The following is a 27,375-nucleotide window of genomic DNA, read 5'->3' as shown; positions in this document are numbered from 1 at the left end:
ATAGAAGTAAACCTAGAATCCATACCAGCATCACCACTCTGCTGGATTCACCTTCTCCATTTTAATAGAAACAGAATGTGAATACATTGCCTCTCTTCATGATTTCTTGTATAACTGAATAACTGCTGTGTAACTTTAGTTGAAGATGCACCTGCAGACCCCTGGGACTCTGGGTAAACAATGATGTGGAACTTGGTTAAAATAGTTTTATGCTACAGTTTTGCAGTTTCTGTTGGGGTTCCACAGTTTGCATATGTGGGTTTGTCAAACCCAGGAGAAGGCTTATTCAGGTTCCTGAAACCAGGGTATGTTTACATACACAAAACGCAGATGTACATTAGCTACAGTAGCCCTTTTAATTTGTATATGTGTATGTGTGTACATTTTTGTCTTTGTTATTTTTACTTGTGGTTTTGGTTTTTATTCAGTTTTTGCATAGTTGTGCGCATCGGGTGCCATTGGGCATTCCTTGTATTTTTGATAATACTTGGCAATAAAATTTATGCTTATGCACAACTGGGGTGCAAGTAGGTATGTAAAGACACCTAGTGTTTCCCACTTCAGTAGAGCTATCAGCTATTTCAATGCTGTGGTCAGTGATAAGAATTATGCACTTCAGCCATGTTTGTGCACATTTGCAAAGCTCCTCTCAGAGTAGGCCATCCTTGTTAAATGGAGACAGACGTGTTTGTGCAGTCACTGCTTGAGCTTTATTAATTAGCAGCTTTTAATCACTGCAGATTTCTACTTGTCAACACTAAAATCATTTATGGCTTCACTTTTCATACAATGCCGATGAGTTGTTGACAGCCGGGGTGTGATAGTTGCATGTCAGTGGTGCAGGCACGGACAAACTCGTGGCTTTGACCTCTTCACTTTATGTACACTTGACTGTGCTGTAGATTTAATTTTAGATGAACATTGATATTTTTCATATCATTTTACACTCAATAACTCATAATGAAGAAGTGAAAACATTTTTAGATTTTTTTTTTTTTTTTTGCAGATTATTTAAAAATCAAACACTTAATTGTCTTATATAAAGGTGTTCAGACACTTTGCTGTGGCACTCCACATCGTGACTCAGGCCTGACTGTTTGCTGTTCTTGTGATATACAGTATCATCTGTCACTGTACCAATTATTACATGTTGTTTTGACTGAAGAAGAAGTCATCTGATGTAAGATGCAAGTTGTTTATTGAATGCAGCTCTGTCTCAGGCTTGTGGGTGAGCGATGCCACCGGTGACCAGCTGTGACTGCCCCCACCTGGACTGTGTAGGGGAAATCACCAAGGAGGAACTGATTCAGAAATCCCATGTAAGTGAACCCCCCTCTTTACCCTGTCCACTGCTCTACCCACAATTTACCTCTCTTATAATAATGTTTTAATAGCTTCACCATGTTTGAATTCAAAGCCAAATGTTAGTTTTTGCTACTGTCTCATATATTTTCATCTTGACTCGACCTGAGACTCTAACCTAATTGTTTTATATTTTTCTAGGGACAGTGCCAAGACTGTAAAGTTGGAGGACCAAATTTGTGGGCGTGTTTGGAGGTAAGACGATGCTTGCCTTCAAAAAAATAAAAAGTTGATTGTATAGTTTGAAATACTACCTCTTGGCATTAACTCTTGCCTTGAATGTGTAATTTGTGTTTTAATAACACCTTTGTGTCTATACCCTGTGTTCGTTTTGCTCTAGAATGGCTGTTCTTATGTAGGCTGTGGAGAATCTCACGCTGACCACAGCACTGTCCACTCGCAGGTGAGAGCTCTCAGACCTTACTGATTTGTCTTTCAGCTGGGAAAAGATACGTAATGCATGGAAAAGAGAGAGAGGAAGGAATGTGACTGCAAGGGAAGAAGTCTTGACTGTGAATTGAAAATAGATGTACCCAAAAGAGTGGAGGTGTCAAATGAGGGACAGCTGGTTGTTCAGGTCAGGAATACCACTTCCTACTCTGGTGCCGCCCCTGCCAGAGTCAAAATGTGATGCTTGTCAGTGTTAATGAATGAAAAATTAAAAGCAATGTCAAATTATTGCCCTAAGTACACCTAACACTTTTCTGATGCTTTATATTTGATATTGGTCAAATTATATTTATTTTTTTATATCATGCATGCAGCATGATATTTGCATTCATTTATCTGATTGTGTTGTTGTGTGCATGATTTGTCTCTGGAGGCCTGGGGCACTGTGCAGCAGCAGTGTCCCCAGCTGGGAGTTAATAAGGAGCACAGCCAGAGCTTACACAAAGTAAACAATCTGATTCTTAATAATGTACAGTTTCTTATTTCATAGAACTAGGGGTTCTGTTTACTTTATACATCTATTCAAAATGAGCCACCCCTCTCTGAGTCTGTGCCCCAGCCTGTCTACCCCATCCAAAAAAATTTCTAGATCAGCCCCCGATCCCAGGAACCATGACCTGGAACAAAACTGCCTCTAGAGTGTTCTCTCCACGATCAAGAGCCTGCATATGCAGCTTTCAACTTTTGAAGTACACACATTGTTAAAAACCATCTAGCCAGCTCTGTCTGCCTACCTCTCCACATTTAGTGCAATTTCAGCAGTGGATCATCCATTATTAACTGTCATTCTTGTGGCAAGTGGGGGAGATTCACTAGTACTGTCACTTCCATGGTTATAGGGCCTGCCGCCCTGGGCTGCTTTGTAGCCACAGTGTTCTGAATGTTGACAAAGGCTTTTCTTCCAGCACCTTGGGGCCAAGTGGGGTTAGGAGGAGAGAAAGGAATACAAAAGCAAACATGTCATTTGCTCTGCCTATTAGTCTCTGCATAGCTGCTCAAACCACTTTCAAGAGGTTGTTAAAGTGCAAACCTCCTCAGAAGTACAGCTCTCAACCCAGATATGACGGATATCAGATACAGAGAGTGCTGATATAGAACTGTAATATTAGCAGACAGATTTTAAACAATATCACCAATCAGTTTGATTAGTTTCATTTATCTGGGACATCTGCCTCTGCAAACCTGGCACTTGTTGTGCTTTGTACATTCCTAAATGTAAGAATGGAGACCATGCTTATCTAGTGCTTTGAAAGCCCTGAGGGGAGGGAAACAATTTAATGTCTTGACTATGCAATGCAGAAAAACTGGTTTTGGATCAGATCAGATGCAGCAGTGTCCAGGAATGAGTTCCACTGCGATTCAACATGTGAACATACATATTATGAGTAAATAAGAGTGACTAGTGTGGCACTAAAAGTTACAGCTAGGGCAGCCAATCTCAGAAGTTTAACCAGCAGTGAATTTTAGAAGCCCTTCTTCAGATTGCAGATAAAGGATTATAAAGTTACCACAACCTAACAATGGCCCTCCTGCTGTTAGTGCTTCTCTTAAAATAACAGATTTGTTAAAGACGTGTTGAGCAGGTTTACATACATTCGTGAAAATCCACTGACAGAATCATCCTGAGAAGAACATTGGCCGTTGGTGTTTGTTGTCCTTATTTGATTTTGGTCAGTGATGTCTCGTCTGCTGAGGGCTAGAGGGGAGCAGTGGTCTGTTCTTATTTTGCAGACAAAAACCAGGCCCAACCTGCTTCTTTATCAGCTCACACACTGAAGCAGATGTTGAATCTGGGCTGGTGCTGCAATAACATAAATGTTTTGCAGTGTTTATTTTAGCCAAAAAATGAGGTGCTGACATGATCAGACAGGTTTTACTGAAGGTTCTTCTCTTGTTAAGTGTTATTCTGTGTGTGAGTATGTGTAGAAGTGGCACTAAGGATGTGCCCACATGATTATAATGTTTTTTGAGGTATACTGTTGAGCATTTCACATTGCACCTGAAATTAATTGCCATAAAGTATCATTAGAAAAGCTACAATATTGTTGATTGTAATGTGAAACATTATGTGGACACTCTTGAAACATCCTGTAAGACCCATAAATGCAGCCTGTTATTCATGCCCTACCTGGCATACTCCCCTTGATAAATAATTTAAATGGGGACGTTTTATTGCCATGCTCAGTCTGGAGTGTCCCCTCTGCCCTGCCAGGCCAAGGCGAACGCAGTCCTGATGAATAATGCAGAGTCTGCCTGTCAGATGAGCTCACGTTCAGCCTGCTGTCGACCTGCCAGGCTGCTGGTCTGTCACAGCAGCAGTGGGTCAGCAGAACAACTGCCATGTTTCCCTGCTGCCTCTGCTGTACCTCCATCTGTAACCCGAGACACTTACGGGAGCTTCACACTGATGACAGCGTATTTATGTTCACAGTTCAGAAATCTGTAAATTAAGATTGAATACTGGAGCTCCTTTTTTTTGAAAGAGAGAGGTTTATTTTGTTTACCCACAAGTAAACAAGTTAAAAACAGGAAGTGGGTGCTTATGTTGAATTTCAGCTTCTTGAGAAACTACTTTTTAAATAGAAAGTAAAAAAACCAAAACTGAGTTGGTTTCACTTAGCTAATAATCGGGGATTCTTTCATTACCTTGTAAAGCTGACTTATTATTTTACTGAGTAGTCAGTTGGCAGAAAATTAATTTTGTTTTGTTTTTTTTTTTGTTTTTCAAGCACAAGTTCCTACTTTTCACCTGTGATGTTTGCTGCTTTTATTTGCCGTGTATTATAATAAACAAAATCTTTGGGTTTTGGACTGCTGGTTAAACATTACAAACAAATTCTGATGGCATTTTTCACCACTGTCTGACATTGTGTACCATGTGGTCAGTTGAGAAAACTATTGGTAGATTGATAGTGATTATAAAGATTTAGTTGCACTGTTGTTGGAGGCAAATGTATCTAAAATCAGAGCTGTAATAGTTCTTGGATAAATATTAACATTTTCATCTTTTTGTTTTTGTTTTACTTTGTATATACAGTCTGTTTATATTTCTGTTCATCAAATGTTTATCTTTGTGTGCAGGAGACACGACACAACCTGACAGTGAACCTGACCACGCTCCGAGTGTGGTGCTACGCCTGCGGCAAGGAGGTTTTCCTGGAGCGTAAACTAGGTCCTCACTTGTCCCACGCCACCAGCACAGCTCTCCCATCTGTGGAGAAAGCTGGTCAGGTAAGAGCCAGACTCCCCTCTGTCTGTCGTCAGGCTTATCTTTATGTCTTAAAGCTACTGCTGTTTGATTTGCTGAATCATAAAACAGGTTTGATGATGAAAACCAAAATGCAAAACGTGATGTTGAATATAAGTTATATACATTATGATGCATGTCTGTGTTGTCTGAACGGGCTGGTTGATTGGCATGTTTACTGCATAATCACTTAGCTACATAACCATGTATTCTTCTGCTGTACTGACAGATGTTAAATTCCATCCTAAGTTACAGTTTGAACTGTAATTCAGATTGAATGGTCATTCAATTACTAGATAAGTGTTTCCTAATGAGGTCTGTGTGTGCTGTGCCATTGTTCCAGGATAACAGCAGGGCCCCTGGGAGCCCCACCTCTCTGAGAGTGCCCCCTAATGGAGCCTGTGAAGACCTGGACATGGAAACAGAGGAGGAGGATGATCTGCGTGCAAGAGGTCCGCTCACACAGATGAAGGATTCATCACAGCACAACATGATTGACACAAATAATTAGTTGATTGACGGAAGTTAATTCGGTCAAAATGATATCATACAAGCGATGTGACTCCTGATGCTGACAGAAATATGACAGCTACAATCATTTTGATACAGTCCTCTCACATATTACAATTACACTGGTAGGCACTCAACCAAAAAGCTACATCCGTCATTAGAGATAATATTGAATGTCTCTAATGAAGGCTATATAAATGTAGTTATACAAACTTTTAATTTTGTCAGAGCTGCTGCAGTAGACACATTGTTCTTGCCTGTGTTATCATTTTAATAATTAAAATCATATGCATTTGAAGTCAGTGAAGTGATAAAAATTTAATTAAATTTTATTACCTCTTAATTCAAGTATGAAAAAAATGAACTCAAACACAGAAGCTCAGTGATCAGCAATTGGTTTAGTTCAAAGCGAAGGTTATGATTGGAATTAATAGGAGCAGTAAATTTGTGTGTCATGGTGAGTGGTTTTAAAGACCCTGACACATAAAGAACACTTCATGGTACTAAGGCTGATGTAGAGCGACTGACGTGTTGCCTCACCCTGCCTCAAGACGTCTGCTAAAGCTTATACTTGAGCACATCACAATGACCACAGCAAACATGTAAAACATCATCACAAAGACATTCAGCTATTACTGATACAGCTTTGTCATGCAGCTGCTGATAATGGCTGACACCCCTGAGCTGGTCTCAGTCACTTCTGTGTAGCTCACTCTTATATTCAAAGTGCTTCAGTCTCATTGGAGCCACTGAAGCAAATAATGTTTCCACTCAGTGCTGTGAGACACACAGGCTCCACCAAATGGCATATGTTATGTTAAACCTTATGTGGTGGAGCTCAGGCTTTTGGCACCGCTCGCTGCTTTGGTTATTTTTGTCACAAATACAGATCATATGATCAACAGGCAGAATAATTAAGCTTCATAAGACCAATGTCTGCTGCAGAGTAGGTGCTCGTATAAGATGGGAGATTTCAAACCATCACGCCTCAAGTGATCGAGAATTGAAAACAGAAGGTTCAAGTGTTTTTCAAAATATCAAGATTCCATGGCAACGTTACAGTATACTTCCTGTTTACATCCACCAAAGCATGATGGCGGCTGTGGTTTGAAAACTTAGAGCATGATTATACCCCACAAAGAAGTAAGGAAAAAAAACAAGAGGAAAGAACATATAGTTGCAGTGACAAAATCTATTATCATACTATACTAGCTGATTTTAAATACAGCAGCTAGCCACTGTAAAATCTTAATTTAGAAGTGGAATGGGTGTTCTCAACAGTTTATAGGTTTTCTGGCTGCCATCAGAATTTACATGTTTGATGAGTGGCTTGTTTTAATTTCCCTGATGTGTTGTGTCTCCCCCCAGGCCTGACAGGGCTAAAGAACATCGGCAACACTTGCTACATGAACGCTGCCCTCCAGGCCCTGTCCAACTGGTGAGACCTTGCCCCCTGTTTACCTGCCTTCTACGTGCCTCACCTCTTTGACTCTGCCTTTTTGCTGCTTGGTTTTTTTTTCCCATCTTACTTCCCACTCAGTACTCACACTAAACACACTTCTTTCACTTCTTTTCAGTAGCCATTTGCTGTTGTATTCACTGCCTGCCTGCCTTCTTCTTGACTGTGAGAAACAGGCAGGGCTGTGCTCATTTGGGAGAGTGACGGCTGAGTGAAAAATGCTGCAGTGCACCATTTGAGAGGGCAGAAATGGCCATTTGTAGATCCCTGTAGGGTCTTGTTACTAATGAACACCGCCTCTTTCCCCATCTCGTCTGCCCCTTCTTCTCCTCCTTTCCTGCTCATTTTCCACTTTTTATGTCTTCTTTTACGGTTTCTTTCCCAGTCTGCCGCACTTTTTTTTATTGTTTATTGAATTGCCAATCCTTTTGATTCATTCTTTATGATTGTGATGTGATTGCTGGTGTGGTTACTAAAATTAGGTCTCTGCAGCAGAGCCCTAGTCTTTGTTATTACTTTTTAACTCCTACTTTATCTACCCCGGGGCTGGTACATTTTTTTTTATTAAACTGACGATGACTAGCCTGGGCACAATTCAAAATGAGGAACAAATGTGGGTCAGAATTTGCAATCTAAATCGCATCCCAAAAACAGGAGGAAGTGAGTTGCACAGCTGCAGAAGGAGGGAGCTTCTCTGCAACTTTCCTTTGATGTCTGTTTGTGTGAGTGCTGCTTCTTTCACTTTCTGTCAGGTCATTATTCAGTTTGAAGGACTTCTCTCTCCCCAAGGGAAGGGAACACTCCATGCCTTATTCATCCTGTAGTTTGTTTCTTTCTTGCAAATTCCCGTCCACTATATCCATCAAATAAAATCCCCTCAGATGTTTTTCTTTTCACCTGCTTTCTTGCATGAGCCAGTACCTTTGGGAACTTGTGATCTCACTCTTGTGAATTTAATGAGTCAAAATACAGGCAGAAGACTGCATTATGTAGAAATGCTGCACTAAAACCTCTGAGGATCTCCTTTGCTATTTATCATTTTCTGCTTTGTGTGACCTCTGTGAATATAATAGCAAAAACATACTAAACCTAAATGATTTGTAGATCATAAGGTATCAAAAACAGCCATTTTCAAACATAAGAGATTACAATAATATAATGTTATCTTGTACTGCTTTGAATTATATCTGGTTCTCCTCGACTCGCTGTGGAATGTATTGTACAGTATGTGGGGTTGTGCGAGCTCAGTGGAAGCTTTTTGGTAATAATAATCAAAGAATAACTCGTATGTTAATGGGCAGATACTCAGTAAAAGCTTGTTTGGTGCCTACATCTGATACACTTATTCCTCTTTTCACCGCAGTCCGCCTTTGACGCAGTTCTTTATTGAATGCGGTGGCCTGGTGAGGACGGACAAGAAGCCTGCTCTCTGCAAAAGCTACCAGAAACTAGTGTCAGACCTGTGGCACAAGAACAGGTAGGTGTTTTTCACAGTTGTTGTTTGGCTCTTCAGTTCTTAAAAGCATACGTGTTATCAGCAAGTTATAGTTGACTATAGAGTTTAATGGCCAGCCAAATGTGATGTTCAGAGAGTGATGGGGTCATATTAAAAGTGTTAAATATATAACATAGTGTTAAATTTTCACTCGACATCATGTGTCTCCTCACATTGCAGACCGTCCTATGTGGTCCCCACCAACTTGTTCCAGGGGATCAAAGCCATAAACCCTATGTTCAGAGGATATTCTCAGCAGGTGAGTCATTCCAGATGGTGAAATAAATATGCAATTTACTGTAAGTATACATATGCATATTTAGTATATGCATAAAACATGAGCACATTTGAGATGGTAGAAGACTCTTAACTGCTGTTTGCAGCTAAATTTCAATGATATATTGAAATGTAATCATTCGTTCTGATACGAGCGAGTGGGCCTTTTGCTTTTGTCTCTAAACAGGAGTGTGAATCACAAAATGAGGTTTGTATTGATTATACTGTGCAGTTTGTTCTGATGTTTGGGTGTCTCAAAATGTGCTCAGAAATGTGTGCATAATGCATTGGATGATGATACTGTGATCTAATAGGTCTAACATGCAACACAAAAATGTCCTTTTCTCTTTGCTGGGAATCTCTTTCTGAATTTGTGCTGAGCTGGCGATATTATGGCGTCTGAAGCTCAGACTATAAAGTCGTCCCAGATCTTACACAGTTTCTCCCTTTTCTCTTCCACTCCATGTCCCTTTGTGCTCATTCCTTTACAACAAAATGACATTAGCTCCAGCTCAAATCACATGGCCAGATAAACTGAGTCCTCTGCCTTGCAGTTACTAACTCAGAGCTACAGACTCTCACACACACATATGCTCACATTAAACCTAAAGGTAAATTTATTCATTTGATTCCCACCGGGGCTTGAAAGAAATGATGTATGTGTTACAGATACAAAGGATTTCAAAAGACATTTTGTTGAAGCAGTTCTTTGTCCAGTGTCTGTAAGTAAGACCTGAATGGTGAAACGATAAAAGAGCCTGTTTCCTCTCGTCTTGCCAGTGTCTATTCGGAGGAGTTAGCTGAGGAATATTCATTTGTCACGCCACACTGGGCTATGCAGCCTTGGATTAGCATTGCTACAAATGCAGTTAACATTCCAGGTCCTGGTCTGGAGAGTTCATCAGGCCTGAGAGGGAGATTGGATGTCTGGGGTTCATTAAGTTTGATTACACATTCATGAGTATTTGGTTTCAGATTTTGTGGGACAGAATTAGGATAAACAAGGAGGTGAAGCAGTTGTTGTTTGGAATTTGTAAAAAGCTTTGCTGTGTCTGTCAAATCTGATTATATTTAGTGAGTGTGGTGCTAGCTCTTATTTAGGGATAGGAAATTACCTATTTTTACTGTGACCAAAAATGACTGCAAAAAAACTCCAGATGGAACTAATGTGCTACCTCAACTGACATTTAGACGAAAATGAATCTTTTTGCAATCTCCAGGACTCCCAGGAGTTTCTGCGCTGCTTGATGGATCAACTTCACGAGGAGCTGAAGGAGCCTCTGCCCGAACCCTACGACCAGTCCAGCGGTATCACAGTGGACGACAGCCACATGGAGGACAACCACAGCCAGTCAGACAATGACTTCCAGTCATGTGAGTCGGGCAGTAGCATTGACCGGGCCGATAACGAGGTGCAGAGTGGGAACATGCTCGCGGACAACACCAACGAGGCCGGGATGCTGATTCCTGAGCAAGATGAGATACAGGCAAACAGGGAGTGGCAGAAGGAGAAGAACATGATTAATGATCTTTATCGCTCAGGAGTTCATGGTGTTATGGGTGGAAGCTGTGGAGCAGACATAGACAAAGATGTCGACACCACCACTGAGACCACACCCATTATCAGCAGCCAGGGAGCCATCAAGGTTCAGAACCGAACATCAGGTACTTACAAAGAAGAGTCATGTTGTCTCACATTCCCTAACATATTTATTTTTTCTGTGGTTTGATTGTGTATCTGCCTTTTTTATTCAGCGTCAAACTTATGGTTTTGAAAGTATACTGTTTGGCCTGCTTTCCTCTAGATTCCTTCCCAGGAATCCAAATACCCAACACCACAAGGTCGCAGAGTCCAGTTCTCATGGAGGGACACATTCCTAAAATGTCCAGCAGCCCACCCAAAGCTACCTCTGGCTGGCCCAGCCTAAACCCTGCACACAAGAAAGGTACTTCTGTGTAATCACATAAAGTCATATCTAGATTGAACCCTTAGAAAGTCAGGGTTTTTAATAGGGCAGGTGTATCCTTTATCTGCCTTTGCTGACATCCTGTAAAGCACTAGTCCCATATTCTTCTGCTTTTCCACAGCAGTGACCACATTCTCTCCACCAAAGAACAAACGGCAGAAGAAATACCGCAGTGTCATCTCAGATGTGTTTGATGGGACCATTGTCAGTTCTGTTCAGTGCCTCACCTGTGATCGGGTTAGTTCTTCATAAAGATAATAGGGCTGCTGTAGTAGGGAGAGGGGACATCCAGCCATCCCAAAAGTCCGAAAAAATGGACAGTAAGCTTTGTTGGTTGATCCCGATTTTCTTATACACTGTTGATTAATTTGTTGACAGTTTCATATCACATACTATGATAATTGTATAATGACAATAATATTCCATTACAAAGTGACATATCCTTATACCATGAGGAGATCTTATAGAAATGCGGCAATTTGTCCATAGCTCTCCTAAGATGAATCTGTACTATGTGTGTGTGTGTGTGTTTGGTGTCTTATCAGGTGTCTGTGACCCTGGAGAACTTCCAGGATATCTCATTGCCCATCCCGGGGAAAGAGGATCTGGCCAAGCTCCACTCCTCCACCCACCAGACCTCCCTGGTAAAGGCAGGATCCTGTGGGGAGGTTTATGCACCACAGGGTTGGATTGCCTTTGTCATGGAATACATCAAGAGGTGTGTGTGTATCATATGAACATTATATTTATTTACACTTTACATCATGCATTAGAAGCTGTTTACTTCTTTTTTTTATGTGCTGTGTCTGTTTCTGTATTCAGCTGGTTCTGGGGTCCTGTGGTTACTTTACAAGATTGCCTTGCAGCTTTCTTTGCCAGAGATGAACTAAAGGGTAAGGAAGTCGATGTGAATGTGTTCTACTAACACAAACACTAAGATTGATGTCTCAGTAACAGGGTTTGTTATTTTCTAGGAGACAACATGTACAGCTGTGAAAAATGCAAGAAGTAAGTGTCTCATTTTTGTTCCTTTGATGAATAATAGGCAAAACATTTCACATGAATTAAAAACAGAAGACAAATAGAAACGTAATGACTGCTTGTCTTTTTTCCTCTTAGATTACGCAACGGAGTCAAATTTTGCAAAATGCAAAGTTTGCCAGAGGTATACAGACAACTCTAGTACCTAATATCATGAAGAAATCAAATTCTTTTTCCCTGTGTCTTCACACACATGGTGTCTAAAATAAAATCCCTGTGTATTCCTTTGCTGCAGATCCTGTGTGTCCACTTGAAGCGCTTCAGACATGAACTAATGTTCTCTACCAAGATAAGCACACACGTCTCCTTTCCGCTCAAGGGCCTGGACCTGCAGCCTTTTCTGGCCAAAGACAGCTCCGCCCAGACCACCAACTACGACCTGCTGTCAGTCATCTGTCACCACGGCACTGCCAGCAGTGAGTGGGCACAGCCTCTCCCCTTCTGGGTGCATCTGTCATCAGTTGGCACATAGGAGCACCCTGCATTTATTAGCTTGTGGGAAAATTTCACATGTACTTGTTAGGTTCATGAATTCTGCTTTAACTCATTCCCACATTTGATCCCAGGTGGCCACTACATAGCCTACTGCAGGAACGATGTGAACAATCTGTGGTATGAATTTGATGACCAAAGTGTGACAGAGGTGTCTGAATCCTGTGTCCAGAATGCAGAAGCTTACGTGCTGTTCTATAAGTAAGCCATCACACCAGGGATCAATACTTAACCATGAATACAATAAGAATGTGTTTATCCCTGTGACATTTTAAGATTCACTGTGCTGCTTTAATATTCATAACTTAGATTTTATTTTGGTTACTCGGTAGCAGTAGTGTTTAATCTGTTGTCTGTTGCTGTCACAGAAAGAGCAATGAGGACGCAGTGAAAGAACGGAGGAGAGTGACAGGGTTATTCAACATAATGGAGCCCAGCCTTCTGCAGTTCTATATCTCTCGCCAGTGGCATAACAAGTTCAAGACTTTTGCCGAGCCGGGGCCTATTTCCAATGATGACTTCCTGTGTTCACATGGGGGTATGTATGACCACATCGTTTTCTCACTGAAACCACATAGAGGTCAATTTGTCTCCGAGCACGGATCCTATTTCTTGACCTGTATCCAACCGTCAGTGGAAGAAATGTGCTGTGCCCTCTCTAAAGGCAGCTTTCACTTTCATCTTGGCCAGGGGTTTTTGGTTCTGACAAAGACTGCAGAGTATTCCCTTCACAACATAGCAGACTTCAAAAGGGGGTTTTGCTTTTCTTGGTGCAGATGATACCTTCTTTCCCCTTTTAGCAGCAAAGAGGGGAGGATTCTAAACGGGTTTTTGCCAGACAAGCTCTTTTCTATTTCCACCCTCTACTCAGGGGATGCTGAAAATTATGAAATTGAAAATTATGTAAACGCATGATAAATCTGTTAGGCTTTAGTGTCAGCAGAGAATGTGTTTAATGGGTAAATAATCGCCTGTATGATGGTTTGTAGTAACTACCACATAGTACAAGGCTACTGAAGTACATAAGCAGAGATAATACAAGTGTAGTGAAACCATAATTGTTTTGCAGCAGTGCGGTCAGTTTTATTTACCTTGCAAATTAAAAAGTACCACCGCTTTTTTTCCACTTTGCTGTTCATAGCCAGGGGTGTGTTGGTTGATAGAGGGTAAACACATTTAAACATCACTTTGCTGCTTTGAAGTGTCTGCTGGGCCCTACTGCCAGACACTTTGTTTCTTATGAATTCAAGATCTCACATATTTAGCAGAATACTGTAAATATACATAAAGAACAACCTTAATATTTTAAGTGGAATATTGTAAATGTTAGGTCTGGGGAAAGAATACCACCACCCATATCTTTCTCACTTGGTAATTTTAGTTCAAGGAGACAATTTGACCTTTGAACTGCAAATTTTAGGAATTAAAGTCCTAAATTGTTTAGGTTTTTAATTAGAGAGCTTGATCCCTTACAAGGGCATTTTAGTGGTTTTAGAATAAACAGTGTGATCAAGATTGAAGCTGCAGATGCCAAAAATATCCACACGTTTAGTGCTTAGTATCTGTTAAGCTCCAATAAAAACACTGGATCCTCCACTTTCGATAATGGTACCTGATAGTGCCTTTCATTAGATCCTTCCTGCCTGCTAAATGTCAACCCCTTTCAAACCCACACTTCCAGTTTGTACTGCAGGCCCTCTTTTAAATATTCAGGTCCAAGTTGAGATAAGTCTGACATCATCAGGCTTATTTTCTCCGATTGTGAAAGCTTCCTCCAAAGCCATTAAAGGCAGTACACTGAGATATTGAGATAAGAGTGACTGTTCCTTCTAAGATTATGCCATTTGAGAGATTTTTAGAGGCCATCTCTACACACAGCCATTACCTTTTAAATGTCACTGTTCGTGTTTGATGGATGTTTCGCTGTTTCATCAGGTGTGCCACCTAACAAAGCAACACTCATTGATGACCTGGTGATAATGCTGCCCCAGAACGTGTGGGATCACCTTTACAGCAGGTACATCCAGTAAATACAGTAACTTAGGGGTTGACTGGAGGCTTTAAATATGTTCACTTCTCTGAGAGTTCATTTTCAAAATGTATAGTTCCAAATATAGTTGATTTGAACTGCTCCCTGCAGGTACGGAGGGGGACCAGCTGTCAACCACCTGTATGTTTGCCACACGTGCCAGACTGAGATAGAAAAACTGGAGAAACGGTGCAAATCAGAGCTCGACATGTTTGTCCGGGTAAGCGTTTTAACCAGATGTTGACCAGCAAAACCATGAGCAGTGAGAAGACAGAGCTTCAGCTAGGTAGAGTGAACATTGATATGTATGTTATGCATCAGTGAGTCTGTGTGCAGCCAGGGCTCATAGGTGTGTATAGACCTATTCTCTAGTCCAGGGGTGTCAAACTCAATCGCACAGGGGGCCAAAACTCAAAGCACACTTTAGGTCGCGGGCCGAACAGGATAAGAATTTATTGAAGACTAAAACCCAAATGTTTTTTGAACATAAATATGAATCGAAACAGACGGGATACAATATTACTCCAAAATAAATAAACTTGAACTTAAAATCAGCAGCCGTATTTCTGCTAAGGCTTACATTTGCAAACACCTGCTTTTTGTCTGGACACAAGACGTCGCACGCTTTCATCATGCCGCAATAAAAATTGCTTTCACAGCAGCTTCACTGTGTGATTTCACTTTGGTGAAAACGTCTGCTGTGATGTCAGATTCCTCTTCAACTCCTTGACCTTCTGTAGCTTCTGCTCTGCATTGACGTTTTTCAGCTTGTCCTCATGTTTTGTCTCGTAGTGCCGTTTTAGGTTATATTCCTTAATTACAGCCACATTAGCTCCACAAATAAGACACACAGGTTTACCAGCAATGTCAGTAAACATATACTCAGCCTCCCACTAGTTTTGAAAGGCTCTGTTTTCAGAATTAACTTTTCTCTTGGCCATTGTTAGGGGCTAGCTTTGACTTGAAATTAGGGTTGTATACATCAACAGACGCTTGATTGATCTGACGTAATTGACGCGGGAATGATCGCAGGTAGCCTATCGTTGGGTAAGGCAGCTGTTGCGCTGCATTATGGGATTTGTAGTTTGTGTGTTACCGCCACTTCATATCGCCGGGCTATAAAAAAAAAAAAAGATGTATAAAATGATCTCGCGGGCCGGATGTAATTGTACGCCGGGCCGGATGTGGCCCACGGGCCTTGAGTTTGACACGTGTTCTAGTCTATAACCAGTTGATAGGATGCATGTGTTGGGGCTCTTCACCTGGCAGGAGATGAGAGGTGTGAGCCTGATGAAAGCCTTATCATTAATGCATTGGGACAGATGCAGCTGTTATTGCCTACTCAGTCTGCCCACTCACACAATGGCTGCTCAGAAGGAGAAATAATGTTGTGTGTGTGTGTGTGTGTGTGTGTGTGTGTGAGTGAAAGAAAGAGCTTCAGTAAGCTAAGCAGAAGAACAGGGATTGTGTCCTTTCTAAGAAAGATGACATTGGTGCAGTGTGGTGTTCAGACAGTCTTCTAATTGGAATAATTACCACAGAGAATTGATGAGGTTTCTTCATCATCTCTCCTCTCAATCCTTTCATCCCCACTTATTTGTCTCCCCTATCTCTCCTGTTTCTCCTCCTCGTCCCTTTATACCCTTTCTCCTCCCCCTTGTCTCTACTGCTCACTCCTCCCCCATTTCCTCTCCCTCTCTTCCCTCTGTAGCTTAACAAGGCGTTCCAGGAGGAGGAGTCTCCAGTGGCCATATACTGCATCAGCATGCAGTGGTTTCGTGAGTGGGAGGGTTTTGTCAAAGGAAAAGACAATGGTAATTGAACGGAAGTCTTGTCTTTTCACCCCCAACCCTGTTTAAATGTCTGAATGTTTCCCACTTGACAGTCACAAATCTGATGCCTGGTTATTGTTTTATTCTATAAAAGCTACTGTGACAAGGTTTGATGTAAATTTCTCCAAACAAATGACATATATCAGGCCTATATTTTTTCCAGATAGGGGAATATGGCAGATAAACTGTTTTCTATGGGACATCCTGTTTTTACCAAAAGCCATACATGTTGAATAGAAACTCCAATTTCTCCTCTTGATTTAGCTTCAAAGAGTTTGCTTTGGTCTCCCAAGTCAAATTTCCCTCCTGCTACAGCAAAGCGAAGCATCAAAATGTATTTCATCTTTGTTCCACTTGTTCTCATTTGTTCTTCCCTTGCTTTGTGTTGTCATTTCTATTTATGACAGCTTACATGTGTCACGTCTGCAAGCGGCCTTTTTTCTCTGACTTCTGCTCCTCTAATATTTGTTTTCTTTGTGTAGCAAGCATTGCAGAAATTCCTTTTCATAGTGTGACAAAAACACTTGACATTTTAGCATCACTCCTGTTTGAAACAATCATTGAAAATACAGTATATTTGTGGAAAAAACAGGAATGCATTTTAATGCTATATATGACAACAAATTCTTTCTTCTTTGTTAAGATCCACCCGGACCCATTGATAATTCCAAGATTGCAACAAACAAGAACGGCCATTTAACACTTAAACAAGGTACTAACCTTTGTTTCTTTTATTTTATGCTGTAGAAACATAGTATTTTTAATGTAGCGCGAAGCCTCTGTGGATTGTAGTATTACCTTATGCTGTGTAGTCATTTGTAATATTCCAGTGTGTGTGTGTGCGCTTGCACTGACCTCGCAGGAGCCGACTCAGGGCAGATCTCTGAAGAGACATGGAACTTCCTCCACTCCATTTATGGCGGCGGCCCACTGGTGACAGTTCGGCCAAGCATCAGCCACCAGGAAGCAGAATCGTCCCACTCAGAGGAAAAGATTGAGGTGGAGACGCGCTCTGTTTAATCAAGCAGTCAACAGCAAACGATAGAAAACATTTAAGAAATGAAAAACCTTTTATTTTGCACTTGACTTTTATTTCAAAAGCATTGAAGCAAAGGACCTCATCTGTACTGCTCCATGACAGCCTTTGAGATCTGGAATTAACATGTTTGAGAAGGTTTGTCATGTTGTACAAATCTGTATAAAGAGCATTTAAATTTCTATTAGCACTGTAGTATTCATGTCAGGTTGTTTTAAGAGCCAAGCATTTAAAGTATGTGCAGCTAAAAATTCCACTGAATGCCATTTTCTTCTTGACCAAATGAGCACACATTGTTTGTCCATGTGTTTTGTGTTTCTGATACTGATGAATCAAAATTCATCTTGCTGTAGATATATCACATATTTTTCCTCTTGTAAGAGAATATTGTCCGATGAATGGTTAAGAGAGCAAAATGTGACACTTAAAGTGATAGAAATCACCTGGTAATGAAGGGACTAATTACTGAGTATCCTCAGGAATTAATTTTGTGTCTGTGTTTCTGTAGACATACAAATTGGCATGCTCACACAAATGTCTGGTTTGTATTTGAATGTACAAGTATTGATGGTATGTTGGTCAAGATTCAGCACTTGGTTATTTATCACAGAAGGGAGAGATTTAACATGATGTCAGAAGATTTTTGTAGAAATTACACACAAGCATAGTCTGTTAAAAATGCATGCTTTAACACTCAGGCCCAGTTTAACATCTCTTGTAACTGCATGTTAATGCAAAGTTGCTCATAAAATGTGCACGCAAATAACACTCTGGATTTGGCTCTATTGTCACTAAATAGTACAGCTACGGAAAGCATATTATACAATCAGCAGCAGCAGTCTAATTAGAGGCATTATTTTTGTGTATGGGGATAATGTTGCTTAGTGTGTTGGCTGATAGAGGGTAAACAATGCTGTACTGTATGTTCTTGCATATGGATGTCACATGAGTAAGACCTGATTTTTGCTGGCTGACACTATTAAAACTTGATAAAACATGTTGAACATTGTGGTCTCCTTGATTTTGTCTCGCTTCGCTGATTTCTGTTAGGTGGTTATTAGTCGCAAACAATGGGTAGATTTTTAGCTAGAAAAGTCAACTATACTGTGTATTGTTCGTCATAAAAGTGTCAGTAAACCATCATTAATTAGCCGAGCTGACCAGGACAGTGGCCGTTTGCACTCTTGCCATTTGCAAAAATGTACAGTATAGTGTTGCATTTTGGCGAGCGCCGTTGAATCGGCTCACACACCCGACTAGTTGACTGGAGTGAAAACATGGCTGCGGCCGAATGTGCAGCAAATTTACGGAAGTGAGGTATGTGTAATTCTTGAGCTATAAAAGCTATTTAGAAGTGGACCTCCAATTCGATAATTTTAGTACAGCAAATGACAAAACTTCAGCTTATTATCCCACCAAAAATGTCTATGACCGGCATTGTTGGCAGTACACAAATACATCGGCAAAGTTATGCGCCGAACAATCAGCTAGCTTGGCTAGCTAATATTGGGCTGCTGTTGTTAGCCTTAGCTGCTAACTGGTTACCCGTTGCCGTTTTGTTGGCTGATTGCTAACCATGCTACTTCTGTTTGTACGCCGCAGTTGAAATGTAAACCTCGGCGAAACACAATGTTGGTAACGATCCCCCCCTTCTATATAATGTATTGCTGGTGGGCTTGACGTCTGTATCAGTTGTCGAGCTAGCTAACATGTATCCGATTTTAGTAACGTTACCAGGGGGGCTGCATCTGAAATCGCTACGATTTCTTTTCTGCACGATGTGGGTAACGGGAAAACTAGCTGAGATGAAATAGCGGAGGTAACGTTAGCGAACTTGGCTAACTAGTCATTAACAGGAGCAAAAGAAAATTGGCATGGTGAGACAGAAGTGTACTTGTACGTTGGGTTCCATAGGAACCGTGTAAGATAACATTTGATATTCACAGGTGCAACAGTCTGCAATTTGGTGCGACAAGTGTTAATATTTTACATTTGAGAGCTAACGGTAAGTTAGTTTGCTAATGTTAGCCCGCTAGCAGCAAGCTAGGTCAAGTAACGCTTGCTTGTAAGTTGATCCAGGCTAACGTTTAGCTTGTTCGCCAGCTTTATGATCAAACTGGTTGTTTAGCCTAAACGTATGCCTGGAGTTAAACGGCAAACTTCAGCGCTGATCTGCTGTAAACTAATGTTATCTTAACCGGCTGCACGTGCAGCCGCACTGCTGTTTAGTTTAGCTAGTCACAGCATCCTCGTGCCTCCAACTTTATCGGTACTGAGCTTGCGGCAGCTGATTAGCTGGGATGTTGGGATTTGAGCGATTCTCATCGGCATGTATACCAACACCACTTCGTGGATTTTTTTTTGTTGTTGCTAGGGGGCCCCGTGGAAGTATTGAACTACAGGTCAGCACGAATTAACAGACAAACAGGATGGTAAAAATAGTACAAAGCTTGTTTGTTTATGATAAAAACAGATTTCTCACCCTAAACTGAGTTAGCCTAGCTGGTTTGCCAATAATAGCCCTAACATTTGCTTGGGAGGAGTATGTTTACTTGCGTGTATCTCGAGTTTACAGCCTTAATTTAAATGAAATCAATGTTTTCTTTTTGGAGGCAAATGACTCATGTGAGTCCTGGCCTGACACGACTATAGTAATGTCGTAAAACCACGTGTTTTACATAACTTGACAACCAAACGCGCTCCAGAGAACAACAGGAAGTGATTAGTTTGAGATTACTGTCACACATACAGACATTGATGAGAAAACCTGAATAAATGAGTGTGGAGGAAAAACATACTGAAAGCAGATGCTGGCATGGTTTAGGTCCACTTGTTTCATTACAGTGAATGGTCTGTAAATCATTACAGAGTTGTTCTGAGTGATCACCTTATGTTTAAATTATCTGCTCTGATGGGAATGGTCTCTTCCAGGATGACAGTGCCCCCATCCATAGGGCACAAGGGGGTCATTGAATATTTTGATGAGTATAAAAATTATATGACTCATATGCCATGGTCTTTGCAGTCACCAGATCTCAACCCAGTTGAACAGCTATGGGAAATTTTGGACTGACCTGTCAGTCTCCACCGCCATCATCAAAACACCATAAGGGAATAGCTTTTGTAAGAATGGTGTTCGTCCCTCCAGTAGAGTTCAGAGATGTGTAGAAATAATGCCAAGGCACTTTGAAGCTGTTTTAGTGGCCCAATACCTTACCAAGACCGTTTTCTTTTAATTTGTCACTCATCTGTAGATCCTGTCTATGTATCTGCAATGACTAATAACATATTTTGTCTGTGACAGTTTAAAGATGTATGGTTAAACTGCAGCTTGTGAGCAAAAGTTTATATTTTCCAACCTTGTCAGGATCAGTGGCTATACATGGCAGTATACTGTGTTAAGATTGTAATAAACTTGCCCAAACTATTGCAAAATGGTAAATCAGCATCTGTGGGGTTTACTGGGACCTCTACAATGCCTAAATCGTTTGAGTTCACTACACACTCCACATCGATTCAGACCTTTGTCATCTAAGGAATTTGTTTGAAGGCTTGTTTCAGATGAGCCAGATATCTGCAGAATTGGTCACCAGTGAGATTTTAATGCTGACTTGCTCTAATATAAAGCACACTGCCCCCTCCTGTCACCACCTGCTCTCTTTCGATTTCCAGGCAATGCGTAGTTTATCTCTTAACACACGCCCAGTGAATGACCCTCCACAAACCTTCTTGCGTACCAATTTGGTAACAGTGTGGACTAGAAAAAGCAAGATATACCACACATTGAGTCATTACACCTCTGTCAGAGCTGTAATTAATTTGAGCCCCTGTTCAATGTCCTCTTGTTCTCTATGGCCACCTATACCAAGTAGTAATGCAGTCGAATTCACGATATACTTCTCTTTTATAATTTTTTTCTATCAGGTAACTGAATGAAAGTGAATTAGTGATTTAATTGCAGCCCATAAACAACATGATAACAGCAGTCTATCTGAAGCTGCTGTGCTGCAGCGATGGGATCCAATTTTGTAATCGAGCTGTTACCTGCACAAAATCAACAGAAAAGCTTAGTTTTGGAGGAAAATGCTGGAAGTAAACCTGAAACAAGAGTAATGGATGCTTTTACACACTTTACTGACTGTGTGGACATACTAGGGTAGCCACACATCACAGCTTGCTTTTATGATATTTCATGGGTAATAAACTTAGTCTGATGTTTCCAGCAGGCATATGAATGGTGCATTACATTTATATTTATTAATTGAGGCCTGGCTAGCTGTGCAACAAAATTAATTATTGGGACAAGGAAGTGTAAGCAAATATTTAATGTAGTTAGTGAGCTCAGCTGTAACCCTGATAATTTGGAAGTAGTGATTAGTTTTGTTGTTTTTGAGATCATGTCTGATGAGCCAGCTTAATTCATTTTGTCATATTGAGTCTAAGAGTGAGTGCTGAGTAACCATCCCTCTGCTACCCCTATTGTGTTTGTCTCTCTTTCTGTCTCTGTTTTAATACATGGACAAATCGCATTAGCTTTCTCAGCTGAAGTCTTTAGCGGAGTGTGAGTAATATGTGCTTGTGATAGTGCTTCTTCCAGTTGACTATTCTGTTAAGCTCCCTGAAGGAATATTTATCAAAATGTATTTGTAGCTAGAGTAGCTTCTGGCTTTGATGTTGCTGTGTTAGCACAGTGTAGGAGAAGGGAGGGCTTGTCCCAGGAAAGGCAACAAGGAGCTTTTAAATCAGTTTTGACAGAGGTCGTCCCACAGAATTCCTTGTTAATTGATGCAGTAATTTCTCTCTTCCACAATGAGAGACTGTGACTATGTCCCATGTTCCGCAAACAACACCCACTGAGATCATCTCCTGAATGTCACTTTGATATCACCTTCAACACATCCTGTATCTATTATTATCTGTTGTTAGATTTACTAGTTGGAACCATGATCTAGTGACAAGTTTCTTGTGTGTGCTGATTGGAAATGTTCTTGGGAATTAGGCAACATATGCATGTGTTCTCGCCAAGGACAGGAATTATTTTTGTATACACCCACTGTAAATAAAAAAAAATCATTAACTGTTTGTTTACATGTTCACAGAATAGTGATTACTAATTACTGTACACTGATGTTAAGATTAATAAATGATTAGGGAATTAACAAGGTTAACAGTTGCAGATGGCCACAAAAATTTAGTTTTAAATGTTCTTCATGCTGAGTTTCAAACTTCAATGTAAGCTCTGGTGCTTGGATTATTATTTGTAATATGAAATCTACTTTGCTATTGTGTGTTTAGTTTTCCATGGTGGTGTTTTATATAATATATATATACTGTTTGTTTTTTAACACAATGACATGTGGTCCACTCCATCACTTATGCTGTGTGCAGAATCGAAATACTGAGAGAAACCAGAATAGGATGGCTGCATATGTACTGGTACATATACAGTATATATGCTGGGGAGTAACCCGCCTCTATTAATCAAGTTATGTTGTCTTAATTACGTCCTTAATATGAGTAAGAACCTGATAAAGGTGTTTACATGATATATTGAGTTTATCACTGATGCCATATTGTAGACTACATCTAAAATATTAGTGCATGGTGCCATTACCTGTGAAATTGATTACTCAGAATAAGAAATGCATGATTGACTAGTGTTAGTAGCTTTTGGATGCTATCATTTTTCACAGGGTTTTCTTCTTATGCACATTGTACTTCATCTGTAGGATACCTCAGCAACACACAGAGATTTTTGGGAGGCTTTGTTGTTCCTTAAACTGTGTCAGAAAGTTAATAGTTATGTCCTAAGCCTCCACACTTTAAGCCTGTAAGCCTTGTGTAGGATTCTTGTCAGAGCTTTTCAATTTTTGTATGTTCTGATAAGTTGTGGAAGGATTGCAGCCTGTTGGTTCTGGCCCACCTGTTAGAAGGAGATAAACAGCCTGCTGTGTGTGATGACAAATGTACATCTGCAGTGTTATCTCTGCTGAATTGGATGTGAGAATTACAGTGTAGCTTCTGTGTCAGAAATCATTCAACCAGTAAGCCATATTTATTCTCAGTGTGACAGAAAAAGCAGTAATGTCTGCAGGGAGGAAATAAATATACTCTCACTGAAACATGCACACATTTTGTATGATCACTTGCATGTATAGTCAGTTTTTTTTCTTTTATATAAAAATGCTCACTGCGCTGTAGTCACCCTTATCTCGAGTTATCACGTACACACAGAGGAGCCTCAAAGCTGTGCCATTTGTGAAATGTTGAAAGAGACTGTATGATTGGTCATTTAGGCTAAATGGGAGATCTGACCTTATTGTTTCCTGCTTTGATCTCCCACCTTGTAAATTTATGTCCTTTCTACAGACCTGGGATAAGACATTTCGTTTTGCCTGTGACAGAAGGTGTTGCTTAGCTACAGTGACAAGAGAAATCAATACCCCTGTGGTGTGAGCTGAGAAATGACCCGAGTAGTATTTAAAAAAGACCTTTTGGTGGCTTGCTTTTGTTTGAACCACTCCAGGGTAGTGTTGATGCATTCTTCTTTTTTTTTAGCTTTGCTGGAAAGTGAAATCAAGCAAACCTATAACCACTGCAATATTAGTGTTGGGGTGTAACCATTGGTCTGTGAAGATTTGCAGTGTTAAGTCATCACAGCACCTTAATAAAGAGCATGTATCTGTTTGTGTTGCAGGTGCCCATGTTCTGCTGCAGAGGAGAGAGCACCAGGATGAGGAGACTGTAGGCACCCGCCGTAGTATGGCCGCGTCTCGTTCCTCGCGTGTCACAAGGTCATCAGTGGGGCTCAATGGATTGGATGAAAACTTTTGTGGCCGAACCCTCAGGAACCGCAGCATCGCCCAGCCGGAGGAGACTTCAGTGTCTCTGCTACCTAGGGCTCGCTCGCCCAAGAAGAAGCAGGAAACGAAGCAGGACGCCAAGCAGGAGTCGAAGCAGGAGTCGAAGCAGGAGTCGAAGCAGGAGTCGAAGCAGGAGTCGAAGCAGGACGCCAAGCAGGACGCCAAGCAGGACTCGAAGCCAGACTCGAAGCAGGACGCCAAGCAGGACGCGAAACAGGAGTCAAAGCAGGAGGTCAAGCAAGAGTCAAAGCAAGATGTTAAGCGGGAGTCAAAGCACGATGCTCAACATGATACAATACAGCATGCGATGCAGGGCACTCAACAGGATGATCAGCGACAGAGTTTGTTGCAGGGAAAGGTAACTGACTCAAATGTTTTTCCAGCTGAGCCGGAGCAATGGACCAGCTCCAGGAAGCGGGGCGTGTCCTGTTTAGAAAAAGACATCAGCCCCGAGAAGTCTGAGAACTGTGATAGAGGGAAAGGGGCGCGGGATGCCTCTCCTCAAGTCAAAAGGACCAAGCGGTGCTCCCGCTCTGGAGAGTCTCAGGGACATGAGGAGGACCTTGAGCCTTTTAAACCTAGAAGTCCAGTCTCTGTCCCAGAGCCTAGCGGGGACAACAGTTGTGAAGAATTTCCCAACCAGAACTCTGCTAACATAGCTCCTGCCTCACCTGTCATCAGTAAAGAGGAAGGTGAGCCGAGGGGGGTGAAGGCAGAGGATGGTCATATGGCGTGTGATGGGGCATCTCAGCCCTCAAATGCTCACTTGACCTCTAATGGACTCAGAAAGAATAAGGCAGAGGAACCTAGCACCCTCAGTGAAGAGCTTAGTGTAAATCCCACCTCTGCCACCAACTGCCCGTCGCTGCTAAACGGTAGCCAGACAGGGGATCCCTCATCCCCTGACCCTCCTGTGCCTTGTAGAAACTCTGTCACTGGGCAGATGGAGGGCTCTGGCTCAGGGGAATCACCTGCCTCATCTGCACCAGCACCAGCACTTGAGGCTGCTCCAGAGGATCCTGTCCCTGAGTTGATAGTTGCCAAGGAGCAGGGGGTGGAGGAGATGGAGGTTGATGTGGTGGGGGGCCCCTTGTGTCTGGCCCATGAAGAACAGGTGACCGAGAGCGAAAGTGATACCAACGGCCATCCGCTAACACCAGTGCAGGAAGCCGTTGCCTCCACCTCCTCCACCACACCCAGTAGTCTAATCAACAGCAGTAACTCAGGAGAAACTACACCCCCACTAGTAACAACCCCATCCCCCACAGAGCCAGGGTGCAATCCCTCAATATCCAGCACGCCCCCCTCTTTCACAGAGCTCTACGAACACAGATACACCCTACGGACTTCACCCAGGAGGGCTCCGACTGGTAGCAAAGCCTCCTCCTCCAAACCCAGCTCTCCTCCTAGAGACAATGGTCCCTTAAGGGAAGAGGGGGAGGTGATGGTTGGGCTGGAGGAAGACTGCCCCATGGTGGAAGAACCTGCCCCCTCAGACTCTGTTGGCCCCTCCAATGAGGATCCGGTTTTTGTGGATCCTGGAGACAGTGCAGGTGGTGAGGTCAGTGGGCTGGTGGATGGCAAAGAGGCTGAGAGCAGAGAGGCGCTTGCACAGTGCCAGGCTGCTGAGGAGGAGGAGGAGGAAGATGAAGAGGAGGAGCCAGACGTGTATTACTTTGAGTCCGACCACCTGGCTCTTAAACACAACAAAGAGTATGTGTGAGCTCCCCAGGGATTCTCCTGTTTCCTCATCTTTTGTTGATGCAGCACTCACATGTTGATTACTAAATCCTGTGATTATTGCTGATTCTAGTCTGAGTTTGAAGAGTATCTGATATGGAATGTTCAGTGTTCTAAAACCTTAAATATTTTTCAGTTTAGTCATAGTCCAGTGTTTACGCCATATTATTGTGTTCAAAACATCCATGTACATCAATGTTTGTCAACCTTTTTTGTCTTGTAACCCCTTGAAATTAATCAGGATATGTCAGTGAGTTTTCTCCTCTAAACCTAAAATCGTTGAATTGGTAAAATGAAGAAATAAGCAAAGATTAGAGAAAAGTCAGGAAACGAAGAATCAATTTGAGCAGCAGACCATTATTTTGTTAATTATATTACAACCCCTCAGATTTATCTTCCAAATGGCATGATTGTTTATAGCTGATGAAGAGATCCTGGAAATCACTTAGAGGGCTGCTGTTTATTTCATAATAAGTCGTGATGCTGGCTTCATGTAGGTTTTTTTAGTGTGTGGCCAGTCAGTGCACACTTCCAGACACAAACATAAAGGAGCACTGAATTAGGATACAAGTGTATCTGGGTTTTTGCACCACCAACACATATACAGAGTGTTTAATTATTTCAGTTATTTCCGAGTCTTTTCTCATTCCTTATGTGAATATTTGTGTGCATCTAACTATAGCTCCTGTCTTATTTAGGTTTTACATGTTTCAGCATTTAATTTCCACCTTCAATCTGGTGTTGCGACTGTGTGAGTTAGCTGCCAGTTGTCAGATTTCCAATGTCGGTGGAGAATGGATGTTAAAATTACTGTTCTGATTGCTTCTGTTGTGTCTTTTCTCAGTATCGTGAGTTGTTTGAGAAGAGCAGGAATTCTCGGTGTAGGGCTTTGATCGTTTGTTTAGATGTCAGTTGTCATGCATGATGGGTTGTTAATGCTGGTGGACAGATCTCATGCTGTGTTCAGTCAGGCTCTAACTGCTCTGTGGCAGGTCAGCTTCATGATGCAACTTCGGAGGGCTTTTGGGGGTGGAGACATCAGCTGAATTCCTTTCGTCTCTGACATCAGAATTGTCTAGTGTTTCCAATTTGGATATTGTCTTTAGAATAATTTTTCACTGCTCTCGTATTGCAGTGTATTTCGATCACATTTTCTGTGACTTGCCAAGGTTTGGTTGTGCTGAGTAAGGAGATTTTTGAAGGCTCAGATCAATGCAGTGAAGAGTCATTTTAGGGAAGCTTGACTAGGCATTTTGGGGTTGCTGACACTGACATGATGTCTGTACAAAATATCTTTATTTGCATCATCAGTTTTGTGGATTTGACAAAGTAACCTCTGCCTCTATGTCATTTTCTTCAATCCTTCATTATTAGCAAAACAAAACTACTGTCCTGTCTGCTTTTTCATTTGGCACCAGTGTTTGTAAGTGGACCTGGGGCCCAGTAGGTGGGAATGGAACACCAGACTTGACACCTGGAGGGAGTCCAGTGTGCTGAGAATAAAATCCAAAACCAGCTCATTTCTTTGAAACAAATAAATGCACAGGTCATCTGTCCATCTGAGGAAGTGGGAATG

At 41.6% G+C, this 27,375-nt stretch overlaps 2 protein-coding genes across 12 annotated transcripts in view; both read left to right on the top strand.

Annotated features, from left to right (window-relative positions):
- Nucleotides 1–18,180, top strand: part of usp33 (ubiquitin specific peptidase 33) — a 20,640-nt gene extending 2,460 nt beyond the window's left edge. The window contains exons 2-24 of one of the 4 annotated variants that reach the window (XM_020591594.1): nucleotides 1,221–1,319; nucleotides 1,504–1,557; nucleotides 1,703–1,765; nucleotides 4,894–5,043; nucleotides 5,403–5,511; nucleotides 6,938–7,007; nucleotides 8,392–8,505; nucleotides 8,704–8,782; nucleotides 10,020–10,464; nucleotides 10,605–10,745; nucleotides 10,891–11,003; nucleotides 11,312–11,484; nucleotides 11,589–11,659; nucleotides 11,741–11,774; nucleotides 11,886–11,931; nucleotides 12,043–12,223; nucleotides 12,374–12,500; nucleotides 12,668–12,837; nucleotides 14,235–14,316; nucleotides 14,440–14,548; nucleotides 16,040–16,142; nucleotides 16,804–16,872; nucleotides 17,023–18,180. In XM_020591594.1, the coding sequence (XP_020447250.1) occupies nucleotides 1,236–1,319; nucleotides 1,504–1,557; nucleotides 1,703–1,765; nucleotides 4,894–5,043; nucleotides 5,403–5,511; nucleotides 6,938–7,007; nucleotides 8,392–8,505; nucleotides 8,704–8,782; nucleotides 10,020–10,464; nucleotides 10,605–10,745; nucleotides 10,891–11,003; nucleotides 11,312–11,484; nucleotides 11,589–11,659; nucleotides 11,741–11,774; nucleotides 11,886–11,931; nucleotides 12,043–12,223; nucleotides 12,374–12,500; nucleotides 12,668–12,837; nucleotides 14,235–14,316; nucleotides 14,440–14,548; nucleotides 16,040–16,142; nucleotides 16,804–16,872; nucleotides 17,023–17,180 (2,745 nt within the window). In that variant the 5' untranslated portion in view covers nucleotides 1,221–1,235 and the 3' untranslated portion in view covers nucleotides 17,181–18,180. Of the gene's footprint in view, nucleotides 1–1,209; nucleotides 1,320–1,503; nucleotides 1,558–1,702; nucleotides 1,766–4,893; nucleotides 5,044–5,402; nucleotides 5,512–6,937; nucleotides 7,008–8,391; nucleotides 8,506–8,703; nucleotides 8,783–10,019; nucleotides 10,465–10,604; nucleotides 10,746–10,887; nucleotides 11,004–11,311; nucleotides 11,485–11,588; nucleotides 11,660–11,740; nucleotides 11,775–11,885; nucleotides 11,932–12,042; nucleotides 12,224–12,373; nucleotides 12,501–12,667; nucleotides 12,838–14,234; nucleotides 14,317–14,439; nucleotides 14,549–16,039; nucleotides 16,143–16,803; nucleotides 16,873–17,022 lie in introns of all 4 variants that reach the window. The other 3 variants (XM_020591593.1, XM_020591591.1, XM_020591595.1) reach the window with 3 other exon arrangements.
- A 109-nt stretch (nucleotides 18,181–18,289) lies between these two features.
- The window catches only part of zzz3 (zinc finger, ZZ-type containing 3), a 17,575-nt gene continuing 8,489 nt past the window's right edge, over nucleotides 18,290–27,375 (top strand). Inside the window, exons 1-3 of one of the 8 annotated variants that reach the window (XM_020591590.1) lie at nucleotides 18,290–18,513; nucleotides 23,894–24,135; nucleotides 24,172–25,778. In XM_020591590.1, coding sequence (XP_020447246.1) covers nucleotides 23,959–24,135; nucleotides 24,172–25,778 — 1,784 coding nt within the window. In that variant the 5' untranslated portion in view covers nucleotides 18,290–18,513; nucleotides 23,894–23,958. Of the gene's footprint in view, nucleotides 18,514–18,735; nucleotides 18,832–18,859; nucleotides 19,074–19,105; nucleotides 19,202–19,410; nucleotides 19,599–23,893; nucleotides 25,779–27,375 lie in introns of those variants that run through there. The other 7 variants (XM_020591589.1, XM_020591583.1, XM_020591587.1 and 4 more) reach the window with 7 other exon arrangements.

Source organism: Monopterus albus, unplaced genomic scaffold, assembly GCF_001952655.1.
Source record: "Monopterus albus unplaced genomic scaffold, M_albus_1.0 scaffold14.1, whole genome shotgun sequence".
In the NCBI taxonomy this organism is placed as follows: Eukaryota; Metazoa; Chordata; class Actinopteri; order Synbranchiformes; family Synbranchidae; genus Monopterus; species Monopterus albus.
This window is presented reverse-complemented; position numbering and strand designations above follow the sequence as displayed.